The sequence below is a fragment of the Camellia sinensis genome, chromosome 9 (genome assembly GCF_055761805.1).
Source record: "Camellia sinensis isolate YWXY chromosome 9, ASM5576180v1, whole genome shotgun sequence".
Classification (NCBI taxonomy): domain Eukaryota; kingdom Viridiplantae; phylum Streptophyta; class Magnoliopsida; order Ericales; family Theaceae; genus Camellia; species Camellia sinensis.
In genome coordinates this window covers 187,208,378-187,231,048 of record NC_138969.1, presented here as the reverse complement: position 1 = coordinate 187,231,048, position 22,671 = coordinate 187,208,378, and the positions used below count along the sequence as shown (strand labels likewise).

The following is a 22,671-nucleotide window of genomic DNA, read 5'->3' as shown; positions in this document are numbered from 1 at the left end:
TGTTAAAATTTTATTTCAATTAATAACTCAGATAATTTCATCATTGTAGAAGAGAATAGTTATAAGTTTCATCTTTTCAATTTAATTTGTTAAATAAAAAATTCTAACAATGGGGTATTCATAATTTTTCAAACAACAAGGGACTTTCTGTATTTTAAGGAATCCTCATGGGGTGTATTTGTAATTTACCCAAAAAAGAAAATAGAACACAATTCAATAGAAAGAATAGAATGGACAATGAGCACAAAGAATTTTAATACCAAAAAAAATATTGAACGCAATACAAGTCCAAAAGGGAAAAAACCACATGAAGTGAGCAGCTTCTAACTATAAGAGGCAAACAAAGAACAAACAATTAGAAATAGACCTCAGCTAATAGAATAAAATCGACAACACAAAGCTAGGACACAAATCAACAAAAGATCCTCACAATCCGAGGGCAAGATTCAGGATCCCCTCGCAAGCATGGCTAGGTCCAAAAGCTAAAAAACCACATGAGGTGAGCTGTAGGCTTGACTCCTTCAATTTGGTCACCGAAAAATCTTCCAAAAGCCTTCGAACAAGGGCAAAACATTGCTGCAGGAAAGACTTAAGTACAATCCTAAGAGGCTGCAAACAATAAATATACAATTGGGGTGAGAATAATATAATGGAATTTGAGCAGACAAGATCATGAGGGAGTAAGGGGAGCACTAGCGTGAATTTCAAAAAATCCAGACTTGAATCCGTTGATTTATCTAGTAACTATTCAAGAAAATTGTAACGAAGATAAGTTCTATCTTTATATGTAAAAAAATGATGTATTATTGATTGATATTTATTGATAGATTACAAGATGCATTAATTACAATTCCTATACAATCTATATATAGAAGAAAATGTGGTAGTAGGTGTAGTGGAGGTGATAGTGGGTTAGGTGAAGTGGAGTGTGTAGTGGAGTAGAGGTAGGTGAAGTGGAGTGTGTAGTGGAGTAGGTGAAGGTAATGTGGTAGTAGGTGTAGTGGAGGTGATAGTGGGTTAGGTGAAGTGGAGTGTGTAGTGGAGTAGAGGTAGGTGAAGTGGAGTGTGTAGTGGAGTAGGTGAAGGTAAAGATGGGAAATTCTAACAGCCCCCCGCAAACTCAAGGAGGAGAGAAACTAACCAACTTGAGTTTGGAGAGAGTAACAAAACAAGAAAATACATAAAAATAAAAAAGGATAGGAGACACTGTATGGTCGTGTCAGACCGTTGGTGAAGACACTGTATGGGGTGTCATAACGTTGTAGAGGACACTGTATGGTGGTGTCAGACCGATGTAGAAGACAGTTTATGGGGTCATGTCGGACCGTTGTAGAAGACAATGTTGTGACAGTTTACGGAGTCTTGCTGGACCCTTGTAGAAACTAACCGGAATCAATGTCGGGACAGTTTACAGAGTCTTGTCGGACCCATAAAGGAGCTAACCGGAATCAATGTCGGGACAGTTTACAGAGTCTTGTCGGACACTTGTAAAAACTAACCGGAATCAATGTCGGGACAGTTTACAGAGTCTTGTCGGACTCTTAAAAAGTTGCACCCTCAAAAGGTGTGCCCAATTTTGTCAAAAGGCGTGCCATCAAAAGGCGTGCCCAATTCATCAAAAGGCGTGCCATCAAAAGGCGTGCCATCAAAAGGCGTGTCCACTTTGTCAAAAGATGTGCCATGAAAAGGCGTGCCAGTTTGTCGGGCGGCAAGAGGCGCGCGATACGCGTGGCTGCCTCGGCTATTTAACCAAGACGAAGGCTGAGGCTGAGGCATACCATTCTGAAACCTCTGAAACCAACCCTTCGCTGAAAAAACTCTGCCTCTGCGGAGAGAGAAACTGTGGAACACTTTGTTGCCATTCTGTCACCAACCCTTCCGAACATTACCAGTCTGAAATTGCTATTTCGCTGAAACACTTAGCAACCCAAAAACATGGCCTCTTCTTCCCGTCCAGCTACCCAGAACCTGCTCACGCTCTTTCCAGAACTGAACGAGCCCACAAGAGAAATAACTGGTGCGGTGGCCAGTGAACCTCAACCAAACACCTCTGGTTTTGCTCCATTGAACTTTCCGATGCGGTCGGTGGAGCAAAAAATGGCGGTGCAAACTGATATTGAGGCTAATCAGTATACTCTGAAGTCATGCGTGGAAACCATGACGGCGGTCACAAATTTGTCGAACCGGCTGCAGAGTAGGACAAATGAGGTGCAGCATTTAAATTCCCAGCTGGCTCTGCTCCAACGCATGTATAAGGATGCGCGAGCAGAGATAAGTGTGCTGAAAGCAGAAAATAAGGAGCTGAAGCGGAAGGCCACTGTGATGTTCCGAAGGGTTGGTGACAGAATGGCAACAAAGTGTTCCACAGTTTCTCTCTCCGCAGAGGCAGAGTTTTTTCAGCGAAGGGTTGGTGTCAGAGGTTTCAGAATGGTATGCCTCAGCCTCAGCCTTCGTCTTGATTGATATTTATTGATAGATTACAAGATGCATTAATTACAATTCCTATACAATCTATATATAGAAGAAAATGTGGTAGTAGGTGTAGTGGAGGTGATAGTGGGTTAGGTGAAGTGGAGTGTGTAGTGGAGTAGAGGTAGGTGAAGTGGAGTGTGTAGTGGAGTAGGTGAAGGTAATGTGGTAGTAGGTGTAGTGGAGGTGATAGTGGGTTAGGTGAAGTGGAGTGTGTAGTGGAGTAGAGGTAGGTGAAGTGGAGTGTGTAGTGGAGTAGGTGAAGGTAAAGATGGGAAATTCTAACAAGAGCAAATCAAGACTACATGCATGGAACAGGAGATGGTAAAATTTTCTTCCTCGCATTGACAGTATGACTAACAGTCAACAACATAGGCAATGCCATTGATGAAAACCCTCACCTTCAACCATAGGCTCCGAGAAAAAGGTCAATCTTATAAATGAGAAGAAATTAGCATTGGAAAGAAATGCTGCTTCCCCTCAACAAGACCTCATCAATTGCTTCCTTAGTATCTGCAACGAAGACAATTCAGCTATATTGTCCGCTTCTCTCTCTCAGCCTCTGCAATCATGACAGATTTAAGAACAGAAAATGCATAGGAAACTATAAAAATTAAGCATACAAAAATTTTGTTATTTGAGATTGCAGAACAAGAGAGAGATTGCTAAGAGCAAGGCTCTCCGGGAGCTTCTCATGTGGGATGCACTTGTCAAATGCACACATGGAGAGTAGCAATGGAGACTCTAAGGATGACCCTCCTGTGTTCTGCACCTTTAGGAGGGCTCTCAACTCAAAGATACAGAATAGGAAAGATGCCTAATACCAAAACGATGGCAAGTATGTGCAAATATAGTTTAATGTTTCCTTCAAAGAAGCTCTATGAGTGAAATTAATGCATGTAGTATTAAGAAAATAGCTAGTACCGATGTAGAATTCTGATACACAGGTGGTATGGACAGCAAGCATGACTCACATGGACGAGAACATCTTCCAGAATGTGTCCTGGGTATGAGTTTGACAGAATCAAAACCCTAGCTATGATTTATTACTTTGTGACACAGTTAACATGGAAGCTATCCTGCATTGAAGATTCGTTCCTGCAGATATCTAATGCTAGTTTCCAATCAGTGAGTACCAATCCATACTGAGCAAAAGAAATATAATGATGCAATTCAAGTCAAGCAGCCTTTCATTGGTTTAAATGAAAAATAAAATGTGTCCATGCTGTTGAATAAGCTTATATGTATCAGTCTAGTGGGAACGGGTAAGCAATTCATCCACATTGCTCATCCAGCTCACCATAACTTTTTGGACTAAAAAGACAGTAGTTTCTCCACAATTAGATGACTTTGATAATCTGCTCCACATTAAAAATTGATCCACATTATTGATTTGTTCTGCCAATCACAATCATTAAAAGAAGAAACAAAGTTTATTAGACAACAATCGGCAGCACAAGCTTGAACAACAATCGGCAGCCCAAGCTTGAACCAGACTAGCAGAATATGTAAGCCCTTTTCTCAACATCTTCTGGCATTGCAAAAATAATATCTGAAGCTCGTTCAAATCCCTGTTCCCACAAGAACTTTTACAGCAGTACCATAATATAATTAGCTCTGGCAATCACAGTTTTATATTGCCAAAATCAAATAAATCTCATTCTAGGTCAAGAAAACTGCCCACATACCTGACTGATTAGGATGGTGAAAATCCTTGAAAGTGTAAAAACTGAAAACTCTGTTGGTCCAACATATCATAGAAAGCAAATAAAATCTAACTGAACAATGATAAAGAACATATCACATTCCCATAGCAATAGTATTAAATTAAGAAATCAAACGTGCAAAAGTAATTACCACATTTTGGTACTTTAGAAGGTTCTTTTCTGCAACTCATGGTACTATTATGAATCTGTGATATCTTCACCCTTCTGCTCTATCTTCTTTTGTAACTAGAGAGAGGATTACCTCCCCCCCCAAAAAAATTACTGTTTCCATTGGGATCTCCTTTGTAGGCCAAAGCCTCAGATTCCTGACAATACTCAAACCAACCTAGTGAGAAGTGTCTATACCAAAGAATACAAAATATGGGTCAATTTCGAAGGTCAAACTCTTTGGTGGCCTAATGGTTCTAATCATGCACGCTGCGAATTGATTCATGCTCAGTAATGGTATGGGACTACTCTTGACAATGAGCATGCACAACCCATTATAAGTGTATCAACTATTAAGTGATTGAAATCAACCAGTGTTAGAATTGGACTTTTAAGCATTATTGATGTCTCGTGTGAAGGCTTCTTATATTTTTATTTGCTACTCTCTCTAAGACTTTCCTTATTAAGAATTTCTAGTGGGATGCGTTAGTTACCTGGGATGATTCTGGTGAAGGCGGTGACAGGACCACGTCGCCAAATCCTTTTCCTTGGAGGTAGGTCCTTTGAGTTTGAAGAAGTGGTTGCAGATCACAGAGGCCACCGCCAATTGTCTATTGTGGAGCGGGAGCAAGGGTTGCAGCGGGAGGTGGTGCTGTCGGGGTTTGAAGTACATTGGACCGCCAGGAAACTGAGGATGGAGTCCCACATGTCCGATCGTCATTCTTTTTCAGGCTGGCTAGAAGGGAAGGGATGAAGCGTGGCAACCTGGCTTCGCGACGAGGACAATGGTGGTTTTTCGGTGCAGATCGTGGTGACGTCAAAAGGCAAAAGGACTCAGATTTACCTTCCTATGTCGGAGTTTGGAGATAGATGGGAGGGGGTAGCACTGGTTATTGAAGGTTTTGCTATAGGGCCGGAAGGGGGGTCGAAGGGAGGTGAGGACAAGGGGGTGATGATCGAGAAAAGGGTTGTTCCAAAGCCTGGGGGAACAATCAGCCCAATTGGCGGAGTTGAGGTGGTGAATGGTGTGGCGGAGGAAGGGTGGTTCCAATATCTGGATAGGGCAATAGTGGGTAAAGTGGGTTTGAAAGGGGACAAGGGGGTGGGTTTTTTAGCCATGACAGAATGGGTCGGTCGTTGGTGGAAGGAGTTCGGGAAAGTGAAAATCCGACCAATCAGGGGCCAAGACTTTTTGTTTGTTCTGCCGACACGACAAGATGACGAGACCTTGCTGCGACAGCAGTGGGTTATTGCTGGCCGTGACCTGAATCTGGTGTGGTGGTCTCCGACAGTGCTGTGTCAGGCGACGGAAGTGTCAGAAGCGCGGCAAATCCACCGGTGATAAGCCCCTTTCAGACTCTACATCATCCAACAAAGATAATAAGGACACCACTGCCTCTCTCTGACCTTCTAAATGGCCAAACACCTCCCTATTCCAGCTTTTCAAATCCTCTTTAAGTAATTTCAGCTTCTGTGCCAACATATAACTAGGCGAGCTTGTAACTGCATAAGTAAACCAACATTCCCACACCATCTCCAAGAAACCATCTGCTTGCAACCATATATTCTCCAAATGAAAAGGCGTAAGGTTACTGCGAAGCCCCCACCATCAAGTAAAAGAGGTCAGTGATGAGACATCGGGTGGGCCAACCGAAACTGAGCCACCTCCGAAAAATGCTCCTCCCAATCACTTCGAGATCAGAAATCGATCAATCCGAGACAGACTCTGCCCATTCGACTAGGTGACTCTTCCTCCTTGAAGCGGTAAGTCAATCAGACGCAATTCATTAATGAAAGAACAGAAACTCCACATAGAGCCCGACTCCCAAGAACTCCCCACCCTCTCACTTGGCCACCTCATCATGTTGAAGTCACCTCCCATACACCAAGGTTCAGACCAACGGAACGCCACAGCCTCCAACTCTGATAGGAACTCTCCTCAATCAACACGTCGTACTGGACCATACACCCCCGTGAACACCCGTTGAAATTGGTCCTCCACACACCGAAATAGATAAGACACTGAAAAACTGCCAAACTCCTCTTCCTTCTCAACAACCCTCGAGTCCCAACAAGTCCCAGCAAAGCAGTACACCACCCGCCGTGCCCATTGCCGGCAAATGTAGCCATTCCACAAACCTACACCCCCCCAAATTTCCCCCACCACCTCTACCTTTAACACCTCCATCTTTGTCTCCTGTAAGCACACCACATCAACTCTTGCCCTACGCAATACTGCCTTCACCGCTAAGCATCCGCCACTGTAACCACTTCTTTACTAGGAGATCCCTTTCGCCACGACGCCTCCACTACTGAGAATAATCGTAAAGCTTCCTCCTCGTGGCCTTCGAATTACAACCCCAGTAGTCGACTAACCTCAACTATGCGTTCTAGCACCCAATCTGAGACCTCCTCAGCTGCAGGTATCCCATTCCTACCCAAGACATTGCTACTCTCAACCTGCATCGGTGTTGGGCCCATCAATCCCTCCTGGTCACCCTTATCCACGGCCAACGGTTGCAAAACTAGAGCCAAATTGTCACAGCCCTCCTCCATTTCTGCTTCAGCCTTGGCACCCCATGACAGAACAACTCCCTGTCCTTCCCACAACTCGTCATCCAGTTGACGACATATCCTTGCCTCGACACCCGATATTGTCGCCATCTGCCCTTCCACAACAACACTACGAGAGCCTTGAAAGAGTCTGCTGCCTTATCGGAAGACCCAAGCCCATGTCTCGCGGACGACCCATCCTACTCCCTCGACGACAAACCCTGCTCCATTCTCACCGACGTCTCGGCCAACGTCCCTGCCTTCGACACGTGCTCCCTCACACTGTTGCACAAGGACTCAAAAATCCGTTGCACTGGGAGATCCGTCTTCGGACCAGCATGTTGAGGAATGGACCTAGACATTAAGAGCTCCAGCCCATCCCCAGAACAGTTAAGCCCAAACTAACACCTTCCCCTACGGGCCTATTATTTTTCCCACCATGACCCATTTGCTTATTTCCTTGACCCACTGGGCCTAACCCCACACGGTGCTTGCCGTGGCCCTTCCACTCCTGAGCTTGCTTTTTTTTAAAAAGCAAACGTTGACCTTGATTTCCCCCAAATCGTTGAAAATCTGGTCTAGCCCTAAATCTCTGAAAATTTGGTATATACCCAAATCTATGCCCATTCTGACGATCACGCATCCAGTCACGCCCATTCTTCTTCATACGCAGTCCACTCGTTGTCCCTCTCGGTGGTGTATCAGCCTCCACTGTCGGCGCACCAAAACCCTATCTGACACGTAATCGGACCACCCCAAGGTCCCCCGGCAGTTCGTCGGTGTCCACAAAACCACCACATCGATCGCCAATAGCTCGGTACATCAAATCGCCGCGAAGATGTATGGGTAAGCCCATCACCTTCACACTCTTGATCAGAGTCAGTCGGCCCTCGACTGAAAGATATTGCCTCTTCCAGCCTGCTAAACGACGTTGAATCCGTTCCACAACCCCTTCCCATACCCTTTGAGCTTTAAACGATGCTCCCAACGGCAAATCCAAATAAGTCACCGGTAAAGTCGACACCTTACAGCCTAACACTACCGCTAACACGGGCAATCCCTCCACATTACCCACTGAAATCAGCTCGGATTTCCTCAAATTCACCCAAAGGCCAGAAACTGCCTCGAAACACAGCAAAACACATCGCAAGTAACCCACCTGTTTCGGCACTGCCCCACAAAAGATTAGTACATCATCTGCATACAGCAAATGGGAAACACATAGAGATGCTCCTGTGAGAGAAGCTATTACAAAGCCCTCCAACAAACCTTCATGAACCGCTCTATCCAGTAATCTGCTCAATGCCTCCATTACTAAAATAAACAATAATGGTGACAAAGGGTCTCCCTGACTAAGACTTCGAAATGTCAGAAAGAAACCCGTTAGTGCCATTAACCAAAATTGACAACTGCACAGTAGAAATACAGAACTGAATCCCTCTACACCAAGTCTCCCCAAAACCCATACGATCCAAAACATACAATAGAAACTCCCACACAAGGTTCTGAAAAGCGGTTGCAGTCGCCGTAACGGTGGCGGTGACGCGGTTGCGGTTGCGGGGTGTAAAGGCCGTAGTGTAACGGTTGCGGTAACCGGAACTGTGAATTTTTTTATTTTTCGTACAATTTTAAAAAAACTTACCGATATGCATATTTTTTTTTCCATGATCATATTTATTGGGTTAAAAATAAATATTGATCAATTTTTATAAACTTTTAAGTATGATCCAATATATTTCATATTTTTAAATCACTATAAATTGAGTTTTTTACATTTTATTTTAATAATTAATGACTTTATGTTATACAAAAATCAATCGCTAACTATTATATATAAGATAAATAATAACAAAAGTAAGAGAATAAATAAGAGCCTAAATACATATATATACATATTTTAACCAAGCCAAATAGATAATGACCACACTTATTATTATTATTATTTTCAAACAATATATAGATAGACACACACAAACAAAATGGTTTAGTGATAACAGCTGAATAGAATAGCATAGGTCTTACAGTTTCAACAAATCAATAACATGATCTTCATCTTCCCTCTTCTCTCTCTCTATCTCTTACTCCTCCATTTTCTCTCTTTCTCCTCCATTTTCTCTCTTTATCTTCCCTCTTCCCTCTTCCCCCATTTTCAGCTTTTTTTTTGTGTGTTTTTTCAAAAGAAACAGTTTGGAACCGTTACATAACGGTGCGTAACAGGCCATTACGGCTGTTACGGCACCGTTACGACCGCTACGGCAGCCGCTACGGCCGACACACCTGTGAATCTCAATCACATTGCAAAAGCGGCCGTAACGGGTGGCGGTAACCGCCAAAACCGTTACGTAACGGCGTTACGTAACGGTTGCGGCCGCTTTTTAAAACCTTGCTCCCACAGCATTGCGGTGGATTAGGAGGCTATGGTGGCATCTTACTTGAGGGGAGGGAAGGGAAGGGAAGGGAAGGGAAGGGAAGGGAAGGGGGTGGTTTGGGATATTTAGTTACGGCGTCAGGTTCATGATTGCGAGGTTGACTAGTTGTTGGAGTTATGGAGTTTCTTATATGGGTTGGGTGTGACTGGGGTGGGACATGATGTTTTGGGGTGGAATGTTGGGGCTAAGGGATGTTTTTCAGTCTTGTCATTCTATTGGAGCATGGTGGGGAAGGTGAGACAGGATTTTCCTTGGAGGAGTGTTTGGGTGCCATGGGTTTCATCTAAGGTGGTTTTCTTTATGTGGACGGCGGCTTTGGGTCAGAATCTTACGCTTGATAACTTGATGCGATGTGGTCATATTCTCGTTAATCGATGTTGTATGTGTTGTGAAGATGCAGAGTCTATGGATCACTTGTTCTTGCATTGTTCTGTGGCGTTCTGTCTGTGGGGTTTTGTTTACTCTCTTTTTGGGATTGGTTAGGTTCAGCCGCGGCAGGTGGTGGATATGTTGTGGAGCTGGCGTGGGGCTCAGTTTGGTCGTGGTCGACGGCGTGTGTGGTATTTGGTTCCTTTTTGTTTGATGTGGTTACTGTGGTTGGAACAGAATAGACGTACGTTTCAGGAGATTCACTGTATCGTTAGTTGGCTTAAGGGTCGCTTACTAGTTGTTTTGTATGGTTGGTTAGAATTGAAAATTGATCTGGATATATTTGGTTTTTTAGAGTTTTTGGATGAGATTATTGGTTAGAGAGTGATTCCCTTTGTTGGGGTTTTGTAATTCTTTGCATCATCTAGATGCTTTTTTAATAAAGGTCACTTGCTCATTTATCCAAAAAAAAAAAGAGAGATCAACCAGAGTTAGATATGAAGATCACAAACAAGGTAGGGGAGCCATTGCACAGTTCTTGAAGCCATAAGCATTTAAGGCACAATAAATTGATGGGATGATCAAACAACACCTAGAGATGTATAGGAAGGATTGTCAGATTGTTAAGTTATGATCTAAAATAATTATAAACCCAATCTTTGAAATGAAAATCACTTTCCTTAGCAGGGAAAAATGACATCAACAAGCAACAAGTACTGATACATGTGCTAAATAAAGGTAGTGGATAGTTTTCTGCTCAGTTCAACAAAAAATTTCTTAGATTAACAGAAACCTCAACATACCTGGAAAAGATTTATCTGAAGCATGTGGTAGCAGCCAACAGTAAATGGGAAGAGAGGCAACTCAATAAAGAACGAGTTTATGTGTCAGGAATTGATTTCAGTCAAACAAATGGAGAGCGTTAAATTATATTATATGAAGGTGCATATTACTAGATTACCCGATATGACATACAGACACAATAAAGAGCAGAGTAAATGTAAATATCAGAGAAGCCTCAAGAACTTCTCCTGTGTTTTTAAGGAAAGTTTTTGAGGATTCCTTTTAACTCCATAAGTTGAATGCTGTTTTCTATTTTTAAATGCCGACTTGTTACTTCCATAGAGTAACCACTAATATAGAATTAATGACAAAAGAAAATACTAAGCATTTTGCTCAATAATAATGATAAATCATCAAAGAGGGCAACTTGTCCTCTTCTTGTTTTCTTTTTATTTATTAATAAATTTACTTTTGTTGCTGATCAAAAACAAGAAAGAAAAAAGAAAAGAAAAGAAAAGAAAAGAAAAGATTCTCTGTTCGTTTCTTAAGGAAAATCCCCAAAGATTTTGATTGACACCCAAAGGGTGGCAAATATGGGTAGTTTTTTCATTCTTCTTCAAGTCCTCCTTGAACTTGAAGTCATTAATTTTTTTTTTTGATCGGCAAATGTCGGTGGTTAGTTGTTAGATTAGCACCTTAGGGGAGTTGAAACTTACATCCATGCACTTTGCAAGAAAATCTTGCCCTCCCATTCCACTCCTAGGAGTGGAACCCAAGACCTCCCCCATAGGAGAGACTTGGTGGACAAAGGGCTAGCCAACTAGGCTAAAGCCCCTTGGTTTGAAGTCATTAATTTAAGCTAATTAATCTTCTTTCATAATAGGATAATTTGGGCTCAAACCTGACTCATTTGGATGATCAATTTTTTGTCAATCCATCAAAATTCAGGCCATTGAAAACAATCATTCATCCTTTCTTACATCTAAGTGTCAGTACGAAACCAGAAAATTTTACCTAACAAGAAAATGGATGAGTTTGAAATGGTATTGGAAGAAATCCAGTGCAAGATTTTTAAACCATATTTGCCATTTTTCTGAAATTAAAATATACCTCCTTTGGCATTCAGACTGAACTTCCAGAAACACATAACAAGCATATTCATTTTCATATCTCCCTACCAGTAATACCCTCGCTCTGAGCTGTCACTTCCTGAAAAAACTCCCCTTCCTCGTGTTGATGCATCGCCAATATTTCACAAATCATTCCAACCAGCACGAGGTCAGACCATCAAAGCAAGAGAATAAGAATTGAAGGTAGGAGCAGTGCAAGTGAGACTGAAATTGGTAAAAGAGAGATCTCTTAATGCAGATCTTCGCTTTCTAGGAATCGGCCTTCTTGTTATTGACCATTGCTTGTATTTGCCGATCATGGGGTTATGCATGTTATGCCTTTCTTTGAAATAACACATCCTACAACACAAAAGAAGTGGTTAAGGTCTAAAACTTAATAGAACACTGCACAAGATAGGGTTTAGCTATTTAGAAAAAACACTCCCCAATCTATCATCTCACTTGACCTGCCAGATATGGTGAATTCTGTAAAATTCCCTTACCTTGGGGAATGTTTTTACTACATAAATAGACCCTATCAAATGTAAATGGAAGTCTTAAAAACTTTATTATGCTTCATTTGTCAAACAATTAAAAGGTGATTGTAGAAAGAAATCAATTCGTACAAGAATAAATAAAGAATTTTGGATAGGTACTAAGGTATCTCTAAATATATATATAATCAAGATGGATGGGCTTAAAACCATTGAATAAGAACCTATTCCAAACGCATAACTAGTCTAACTTTTTTTTTTTTTTTTTTTTTCTCCTTGAACTTTTTCCTCCCTGTTTACCTATTACCCAACACATCCAAATAGGAGTGGAGCGAGAAGGGTTACCTCAAAATTCAAGTTCAATATGCCCTAGGACAGAGGCAACCACAAAACACAATAATAGGCAACAAAAGTAACCAAGCTAGTATACTTGCACTCCCAAAAAAATAATCGTGTCATCTGCATACAATAAATGAAATTGTTAGATATCTCCCTCTCCTCTCCTATCCTATCCACGGTAAGACCGTCCATAAACCCTCCTTGGCTATCCTTGACCTAAATATATGTCAGGAACAGAAGCTGCCCTTCTTATACTCCTACAAATGTCAAGAGAAAACAGTAAGAGAGCATTTCGTCTTAATGGGCAATCAAACCATTGAGATACCAGATTGGATCCACTTCCTCCATCTCTCCCAAAAGCCTGACATTTTTAATATATGTTCTTTCATTTGTGCAATTGACAAAATTATATCTTCCATATGAAAAGCATATGTACATGGGAATACATATTTATCTTTTGAAGACTTCTCCTTGCCACATCTTGCGTCATGGTGGTATCATATCCATTCTAGCATGCTCCATGTCCGTGTCTATGCACTAAGTTCCTTCATGACCATTATATTGGTTGCCTTGGTTTTGTTGGAGATAAGATTATATTGTCAAAAATATCAAAAGATATGGAAGCTATTAGAATATACAGAGATTCCATGATTTATGCTTATTATGATTTTTTGTATCTTTGATTTATTTCAATTTCTTAACTGAAATGATTTGATTGTATCTCGTACTCTATATATATGGTATATCATGTAAACAAGAGTATCAAATTGAGTGAATGAAAGATGTAGCCCTTTAGGGCTTTGTGTGTGTGGATATAGGCCAATATTGGCCGAATCACGTTAAACTTTTGTGTTCTTACTTTTTCTTTTCTCTCCATTTTCTCTCTATATTCAACCATATTGTCTTACTACAAATTCAACTTGGTATCAGAGCCTACTGAACCCTAGGCATGTTTCTCTATGGAGAACTCTCTCACTTCATATTTTTTGTTATCAAGGTTTTTTTGCCCTCTTTCTTGAGTTGATCACTAGTTTATTAATGTGGTAAGCAAAATTCATGATTTTTACTTATTTCAGGGCTGCCGGTGGGTTTAGTAGCATTATTTTGTGATAGTCTGAGTTTTCCGGCTACTTTTCTACCCTTTTAAGGTCCCTGCACCAATTTAGTAAGCACATATTTGGTTCTTTTTTATTTTTGGGCTACTGGTGTGTTCGGTAGCATTCTTTGTGGGATGCCTTTTTTCGGCCTTCCTGTTTGTGGTAATTTGCTATTGTTTCGACTTTGTTACTTTCTCTCTCTCAATTTGTTTCTCTTACTGCCATTATGATTGATTCAATGCACGTTTCTCTGTTGCAAGATGTTGATTCCTTGCTATGTTCGTTGAGGTTGTCATTGAGGGAGTTATTACAATTGTTATTGTTTTTTGGCAACTTCATTGTAGTCATTCATAATGATCATACTATTTTCGAGTTCAAGTTGGATACGTCACTTCAACCGTTCCGTGTTCCAACTTGAGGGGGAATGTTGGAGATAAGATCATATTGTTAAAGATATCAGAAGATATGGAAGATATTAGAATATATAGAGATCCTATGATTCATGCTTATTATGATTTTTTGTATCTTTGATTTATTTCAATTCCTTAACTGAAGGGATTTGATTGTATCTCTCAGTCTATATATATGGTGTATCATGTAAACAAGAGTATCGAGTTAAGTGAATGAAAGATGTAACCCTTAGGGATTTGTGTGTGTGGATGTAGGCCAATATTGGCTAAACAACGTTAAACTTTTGTGTTCTTTCTTTTCTCTTTTTTGTCTCCATTATCTAACCGTATTCAACCTCATTGCCTTGTAACAAAATTCAACTAGTTTTTGTAAATTTTTGTAAATTCTTCACTTGCCTAGAACGGTTCCTAAAGTGCTTTGCATATATATAGTGATCCATGTATCAAACGAGATTGGAATTTTAAAATAGAATTTATATGGAACAATTAACAAAATACTGCAATTGTCTTGTTCATTCCCCTGGCTAGGTTCTTCCTAACATATTTCTCCTTAAGGATGTAGTTATTGTTCAATAAACAATCACCCTCATTTACTATATTCCACTAGGATTACGGGAAAAAGAAAAGGAAAGGAAGAAAAAGAAAAGAAAATAAAAGAAAATTCTCTCACTAATCTAATACACTTTATCTTTATGGCATGAACTTTTTATTTTCCAAAAATACCAAGTGGTATTTCCAAAAAGAATTAGTTGATGTCCAAAGCTCAGCATTTTAGACTATCATGCGGATAGCCTAATATGATTTATACGAGAGCTCCTACATTATTAGCATTTACAAATAACGATACATACAATCAATGCATCGCCAAATACATCTATGATTCTTTAATGCAATAAAAATTGTCAAACCTATGATAAAACAACTAATACTCAAACAACATTCTTATACTTATTATGTACATATAACTATGCGCAGGTTAGACCCCATTTTATGGGGGGTTTTGGAGGGGAAGATTGGGTATAGCCTTTGGCATAATTTGCACAAAGCGGTTGCTGTCATATTCAAATATACAACCTCAAGGTTAGTAGGCTGAGTTTTAACCACTGAACCAATGGACCCATTTTATGTAGATATATATATTGGTGCAAACTCTTTAACATCAGATGGAAAATTGTAGTTTTGTGACTCAAAACCCAATTTTACACCTTCTAATTGCCCATTATCTAGGCTCAGCACCTTAAGAGTATGCCTAGAAAAGGAGAAAATAGAGAACTGTCCACATGGGCTGACAAATTGACCAATAAGCACCACCGTTAATATTGTGTGATTGCTAACATGTTTACATGGGTTTCGTAGAACTCTAATGGCCCTAGCTCCTTTTGATATGAATAATTAGACTTTTTAAATAGGGCTATGTAAGGTCATAACTTTCTAGATTATAGGGGTAAGTTAGTAATTTTTCTTTCCCAAGTGTCCAAGTTAGCAAGGTGTTCGGTTACAGCCTTTGTCAAGTCCTTTTCATGTGTGGAAATAGTTAAGCCTTTATTAGTTTAGAAATCCTTTCTTGAGTAGGATTTTTTCACGACGAAAGTTTCCATTTCGCGGGTTGATTTTGCTTCGATGTAAGTCTGTCTTTTGTATAGCCAAACCAAAGGCGCTAGTCTGTTGGTCAAGAGCCCATACACCGCATTAGGAGGTTAGGTGTTCGGCTGTCTTTCCCCCTTGTATTTATTTGGGGGTTTATCTTGTATGATTGTTGAGTTTGTGGTGTGCTTATAATAATATATTGTTGAACTTTTTTATGTAATTGAATATCCAATATGATGCAAGTCTTGTGATATTTCTAACAAATCTTCTAAATAAAGGACGGAAGGACGGAAGAGAGAGCTCAATTAGCTTAGCTCATATTCATATTCATATCGGAAAGGGTGGAACTTGATCCATTCTTGCTTGCTTATCCTCAATTGACCCCCCCCCCCCCAAAAAAAAAAGGTCTTTTGTATAGCATGGAATTGTTGAAAGGCTTGATATACACCGTTCGGCCCATTTCCTAACAACTTAAGCTTTTTAGACAATTGGTGACTTGACATTTACTAGTAAACTAAATAAAATACATCAACAAATTTCTGTTTTCTATAAGGGGTGAATGAGACACTATTAACTTCTTTTCAGTAGGAAACTCATAATGCCAGTATAATTCTAAGATTTATCACTTCTTAATCTTCCTTTTCTTCCTTATTTTGATTTATGAAACCATTACCAAACAAGGACTTAATAACCATGCTAACCCTCCTAAAACCTTGAATTCATACCAAAGGCCTCAAACTTCGATTCTAGGATTAAATCCCATTTTTCCCCTGTTGTCTAGAAATTAGCAAGCTCTTTCCTTCAATTTGACGTCAAAACAACCTCAAGCAGTCAACCAATTCAAGCCTAAATCCATCCTTGAAGCAAAACATTTACTTCTCAATTATAAACATTTAAAAAACCATACCTAATGTAGCACCCATAGGGAGAAGGTGAAGAGAGATAAGAGAATGAAGAGGGATGAAAGAAAGAGATGGAAACAGAAAAAGGGAAGAAAGAGATGGAGAGAGAAAAAAGGGAAGAAACCGGAAACAAATCCCAAATCAATACCCAAAAATCATAGTTTGATAGAACCATTAAATATAAGCCTATTTATAGCATCCTAGAAAACCCTAATAGTAGCTGCCAAATAAATAAAAAAAACTTCAATAAAATAACACTAAGATAACCAATCTTCAATTTAACTTCAACAAACTCCCTTCCGTTCCCCCATCATATAATATGAAGATAATAACATATTATACATTTTCTATGTTAAAATGTTGGAAAAGAGTGGGACAAAAAGTCCTAACCTCAATTTTTAAAAACCCCAAGTACTGACCAAAAAACTGGAAATTGTTAGAGTTTAGATTCTAAAATGTAAAAGTCTAAAGGAAGGATAAGTAGAATTAGTGTCACAATGAAAGCATCACATATATAAAGCAAAAGATCATTGCTAAATTTGGAAGGGGGGAGGACAAAAAGGGAGATTAAGAACTAGGGTGGTGTCAGCCCACCTCAACTGCACCCATTGGAGGTGGTTTTTCTCATTGGGCTCGAGCAGCCCTTATGATTGTCAGTTCGGACTTCTTTTTTCATCTTAGGACCCTGTGTGTGTACTGTCTGACACAATTTAAGGGGAGAGGACCTTAAATCGATCAGGTAGTCCCTCAAATTTTAAATATATACTTTCTAATTTTAATATTCAGCAACCATTTTATTCTTTTAAGCTAGCAAAGTATCCTAGATGTGTTTCACACATGTACAAGCAATAGATAAGTGTACCATGTGTGCACAAGCATCTGTGGCTTAAATTTTAATTGAAAAAAAAAAAAAAAGAAGAAGAAGAAGAAGAAAAGAATGGACAGATGTATTTTGACATGGGCCAACACATATACAACACATGCCAGTGTTTGGAAAACCAACATATCACCCAACAAAGCATGTCCATGGATCATAATTTAACATTGAGACTGTATGAGCATGGGTAGTTTAAGTAAATGGCCTAGATGGTTAATGCCTGTCCATCATAAGTCAAAACATCTACGATTCTACATTCAATAACTTAGTTTCCTTTTGTGATACAACCCAAGATATAAGTGTCAACACAGCTAATCCAAGTGTAACAAACTGAAACATGGTCGAGGGAGCCACAAAAAGAAACAATTTTGATGGACTTCTTTAAACCATGGAAGAAGTATGTTGATTCAATCCACTCTCTAAGGTGCTATACCAGCAGCAATGCCTCCTTAGTTACAAAATGAAAATCCACTCAATAATCACAAACACTAAGGCGAGTGAGTTATAAGTAAAGACATCAAACATGAAACCAAGCCACAAAAGTAATTACCAATACACTTCACCACTTCCCCCCAATGAAATGTTCAAAAAGGGATTACTGAAATCAAATAAAGCACCTGAGTTTAATATGTATATGGAAAACCAAAACCAAAAAAGTGTAGATTCTTTGCTGTTGGAAAAATTGATTAACAAAGAGAAGCCAAAATGACAAGGATTCCCTAGCAAACAATTAAAGGTGAAACATACTTAAATTCACATAAAACGAACAAAACCTTGTCTCATAAGCACCCCCCAAAAAAAAAAAGAAAAAAAAAAGAGTTTGCAAAATAGGAGTCCTAAAACCATTATAACTCTTAGACATTGAATCAACTATATAGCCACCATGTTAAATCCTTCTTAAGATTGGGCAGTCTTGACCCCCAAAGAAAATTCAGCAGACCCTTCAGGTCATATAGCCCTTCTTCACTAACAAGGGACCATTTAATAACACCATCAACTTCAACCTTGTTTATCTTGCAAGTCACAAACAAATTTAATTCATAACAATTTAAGGTAATGCAATCCCAGATCTCTACTTTCTGAAGTTTCTTGCATTTTAACAGGATATACTTCAAACCAATTTTTTCAATATGACATTCTTCCAATCTCAAAAGTTTCAGTCCCTTGAGATTCTTGGCAATTTCAGGACACAATTGCTGACCTATGAACAAGCCAAACAAGCATAGTACTTCTAGCTTCTTGCAGTTTATGCCTATCACCTCAATGATAGAACCAACGTCACGATTGTCACTGTCACAGTCACTGAACGAAATTGTCATCTCCTCTATCCTACTCCAGCACTGCATTGCCCTTGAAAATCCTGTACGTTCGATATATAACCCACAAGCTATGGAGAGTACTCTAAGCTTGGGTGACCTACAATATGTATAAGTGTAAAAAGCTAATTTTGTTTTCTCATGGACAGTCCAAGTCCTTCACAAATCACCCAGTTCAAATCAGAAACATTTAGAAAAATAATTTCACAAAGAGATTATTTCTCAATCAAATTGAGGGTCCCCTTTTAGCTAAGGACTAATAATAGAAAGAAAATTCTGGAAAAACAGAAATTAACTCATCTATATAATCCACAGGTCAGTTGTTTGACTGTCACCAACTAAAATTAAGTTGCATAACAGCTTACTAGTACACTCTTCACCCATAATTTGACACAAGTTTCACTTTAGTCTCTAAATTTCAATTTGAACAATGTGATCCTTCACTTTAAGTCTAATTTTAATTTGGTCATTCCGTCAAAATTTTTGTTAATTTTGTCTACATGTACACCTTAAAAAAATTGACAAAATTAACAAGTATCCCAAAATTGTTAATATTAACTTCCAATTTAGACAGAAGAACCAAAAATTGAAACTTTAGATAATTGACAAGTATCTCAAAATTGTTGATTTTAACTTTCAATTTAGATAGAATGACCAAATTAAAACTACCACTTAAAAAGTGTGGGATGAAATTGTTCAAATTAAAACTATACCCAGACTAATTTGAACATGTTTTAGCCACAATCTTAACAAAATTGAAATTATACCTTTTTGCAGCATAGACAAGGTGATCATCAGTGACAGTAACAAACTCCGATGGAAACATGATTTTGGTAATTGGGGTAACCCTAACCCTAACACCACCATCTTCATAATCATCATCATCATCATCATCATCATCATTGTCACATGCATAGACATCCATGACACCACGAAGCAATTTCGTGAAATTTATACGAATATTCCAGAAGGACATGCTATGGAGGGCGCGGAGATTGAGGGTGTTCTGCTCTCCTTTTTCGGCGAAGAATCGATCGTAGCACGCACGTCCCCATGATCGGCACACCCAAGCAACGGTTGTCAACAAAAACGCTGGTTCCAATCTGTTGAAGATGTCAAGCATGAGTTTTTGGTCGAGCCTTTCCCATTTTCCAAAACCCTTCTCTTCGATTTTTGCTGCTTTGCCTCCATTGATTCTTCTGTTGCTCTGGCTAGTCTTCCTCATCTTCTCTCTCTCTCTCTCTCTCTCTGTCTCTCTGGGGCGTAAATGGAGGTGGGTTGGTTGTGTTGGTGCTGAGCTGGCGGTGCATTGGTTGTGCATGGTTGCCACTTTTGGTGTGCGTTACGAAATCAAAATGAGGAATCTTAATGGGCTGCAATTTTTTTTACAATGTTGGATGCATTAATTAGTGCACTAATCAATATATCGATTGATAATATGATATATTTTAAAATATTTGTAATTTATATAATGAGTAAAATTAATGATAATATTATAATTAATATTAATACATTAATTAATATATAATTGATATGTGTAGCACTATTAATTTTTTTATTTTAAGATTTAGGGAATATATGAAATAAGGAATTTTATTTAATGGGTTGAAATTTTTATTTTTAAGAATTAGGTAATATATGAAATGAGGAATCTTATTTAATGGGTTGCAATTTTTTTTTTTAAAGATTTATGTAATATATGAAATGAGGAATCTTATTTAATGTGTTGCAATTTTTTTTTTTAAATTTTAAGATTTAGGTAATATATGTTGGTTTTGGCTATGAGGTAAACACGATCGAGGATTTTTATATAAGAGGGTGAATATATACATACATATATATATATATTTTTTAATTTTTTATATATATATATATATATATTTTTATATAAGAGGGTGAATATATCCTCGGTTGTTAAACACGACTGAGGATTTTTATATTTTTTAACCATATATATATATATGGTTAAAAAATTAAAATATATATATATATATATATATATGTATATATTCACCCTCTTATATAAAAATCCTCGGTCATGAGGTAATATAAATAGTATGTTTTTTGAATTTATGGTTAGTTCAAAAAATAGCAACTATAAAATAATTTATATTAAAATGAGGCATCTTGAGTTATTGTGTTTAACAATCTTTTCTGTCATTAAAAATTTCTATGATATAATTGATATTAAAATCTCATGCAATAAATAATTAGCTAATACTTTAATCTATTCTTTATAAACTTGAATTTGTAATTAACACTTTCTTTTATTTATTTTTTTCATTTTTTTTAATGTTATATTTTGATTCTTTGTTAGATAGATATAGAATGACATACACTTAAAATTTTTAATAGAAGAAAACCTTAGAGGAGGCGAGTGTCTATAATATAGAGATAATTTTAGGTAATCATATAATACAAGCAAAAACATTGTTAGTTCATTGAGGCTTAGGGGTGATCATGGATCCGTCCAATTCATTCAACTTGACCGATCTGATCCAACTTGATTAATTTTGGACAAATACATGTCTTTTGACGGATGGATGCGGATGAAAATTTCAAAATTCGCTAATACAGTTCGGATGGCAGATCAACCATCTCGCACCCGCATGAATCTGTTCGGCTCGTAGATGAAATTCAAAACAAAAATAAAAAAAGAATTACTAACAACTAACAACATAGAGTAAAAATAATAAAATACATATTTTTGTGAAGATAGAAAATAATACCTTAAAAATATGCATTTGTGGTGCCACAGCCTATTATAGACAAATAATATATATATTTTCAAATTACTAGTTATTGGAGATTGTAAAAGTAATGAATTATAATTCAAAAAAATGTCCAAAATTTGTAAAGTTTAAATCGCCAAACCGATCACATCCATCAGCCAATTCAAATGGCCCGTTCAATGTATTTTTCAATGAACGTGATAAGTAATTAACTAATACCTTATTCTATTTTTTAGAAACTTGGATTTGTAATGAACACTAGTTATAAGAAATTAATTTCTTTTATTATTTTTTTTTCATTTTTTTTAATGCCATATTTTGATTCTTTGTTTCATAGACATAGGGTGACACACATTTAAAATTTCTAAAAGAAGAAAAACTTAGAGAAGGCGAGTCTCTACAATATGTAGATAATTTTAACCAATTATATAATATGAGATGAGATTCTTTTTAGTCCACTTTATAGATTTGACCGTACGATTGGTCTCGTTGGGCTCACTATGGGTCCCGTTTTGATGATTTGAATCGTTCTATATGCACAGCTCATTAACTACTTCATCCTTTGCAAAAAATCACGTTGATCGGATATCGATAGCCCCTTGATCGGAACACATTTTTGTCAATGGTAAATATGATTTTAAAAATAAATTATTGACAAAAATGTGTTCCGATCAAATCGATATCCGATCAACGTTATTTTTTGCAATGATGAAGTGCTCGACAAGATGTACACATTGAATGGTTCGAATTAGGGGTGAGAGGGTCGGTTTTTGACGGTTTGATTTGCAATTTGGACTCGCTCGCATGTTTGCAGTTTGGGAAAATTGAACCCGCAACAGCTCGCAGTGTGGATTGTGCAGAAAGAGTTCGTGGATGTGTGGATTACAGTTTGTACGGATAGGGTTCGCGGATATGCGGGTGGTTTGTGGATTAGGTTTTTCCTTTAAAATTTTATTTTTGGTCTTGTTTTTTTCCCATTTATTAAATATTCTTTTGGAAATTTTCCCTCATTTTTTAAATATTATTTTGGATCATAAAATCACATATTTCTTATCATGAAACCATTACTTTCCAAATGATTTATCCCTAATAAATTGCAACCTATCTATCTATTTTACTTCTAGAAGAAAACAGACCATAAGTACATGCTAGGATCATGCTAGGATCAGTCAATTGACTCACATTCATTTTGCAGAAAAGGTATAAGCTAAATAATGTATACATATGTAGGCGGGTGAGTGCGGGTGCGGGTAAAACCCGCGACCCACCCGCAACTATAATATTCCCAACATTCATCTAGAGCCAAACACACTTCTAAGTTAAACTCCACT

At 38.1% G+C, this 22,671-nt stretch overlaps 1 protein-coding gene and 1 long non-coding RNA gene across 2 annotated transcripts; both read right to left on the bottom strand.

Moving 5' to 3' along the window:
- Positions 1 to 238: 238 nt before the first annotated feature.
- LOC145798896 (uncharacterized) lies at positions 239 to 8,401 on the bottom strand. Its single transcript, XR_014340730.1, has 3 exons — positions 3,394 to 8,401; positions 2,871 to 3,031; positions 239 to 609 (listed from the first exon to the last, which is right to left on the bottom strand). It is a non-coding gene; the product is annotated as an uncharacterized LOC145798896 (long non-coding RNA).
- Positions 8,402 to 9,504: 1,103 nt separating this feature from the next.
- LOC145798895 (uncharacterized) lies at positions 9,505 to 19,947 on the bottom strand. The gene is made up of 2 exons (XM_082888206.1): positions 19,376 to 19,947; positions 9,505 to 11,946 (listed from the first exon to the last, which is right to left on the bottom strand). The coding sequence occupies exons 1-2, from the start codon at positions 19,927 to 19,929 to the stop codon at positions 11,757 to 11,759; spliced, it is 744 nt and encodes a 247-aa protein (XP_082744332.1). The 5' UTR covers positions 19,930 to 19,947; the 3' UTR covers positions 9,505 to 11,756.
- Between the last annotated feature and the right edge of the window lie 2,724 nt (positions 19,948 to 22,671).

What these genes read in the sequence shown, in the direction of transcription:
- LOC145798895 (XM_082888206.1), bottom strand. Translation starts at nt 19,929, where the DNA reads ATGCACAACCAATGCACCGCCAGCTCAGCACCAACACAACCAACCCAC. An exon ending in CTTGTCTATGCTGCAAAAAG is followed by an intron (nt 11,947 to 19,375) that starts GTATAATTTCAA and finishes TTTGTGTTGTAG; the next exon opens with GATGTGTTATTTCAAAGAAA.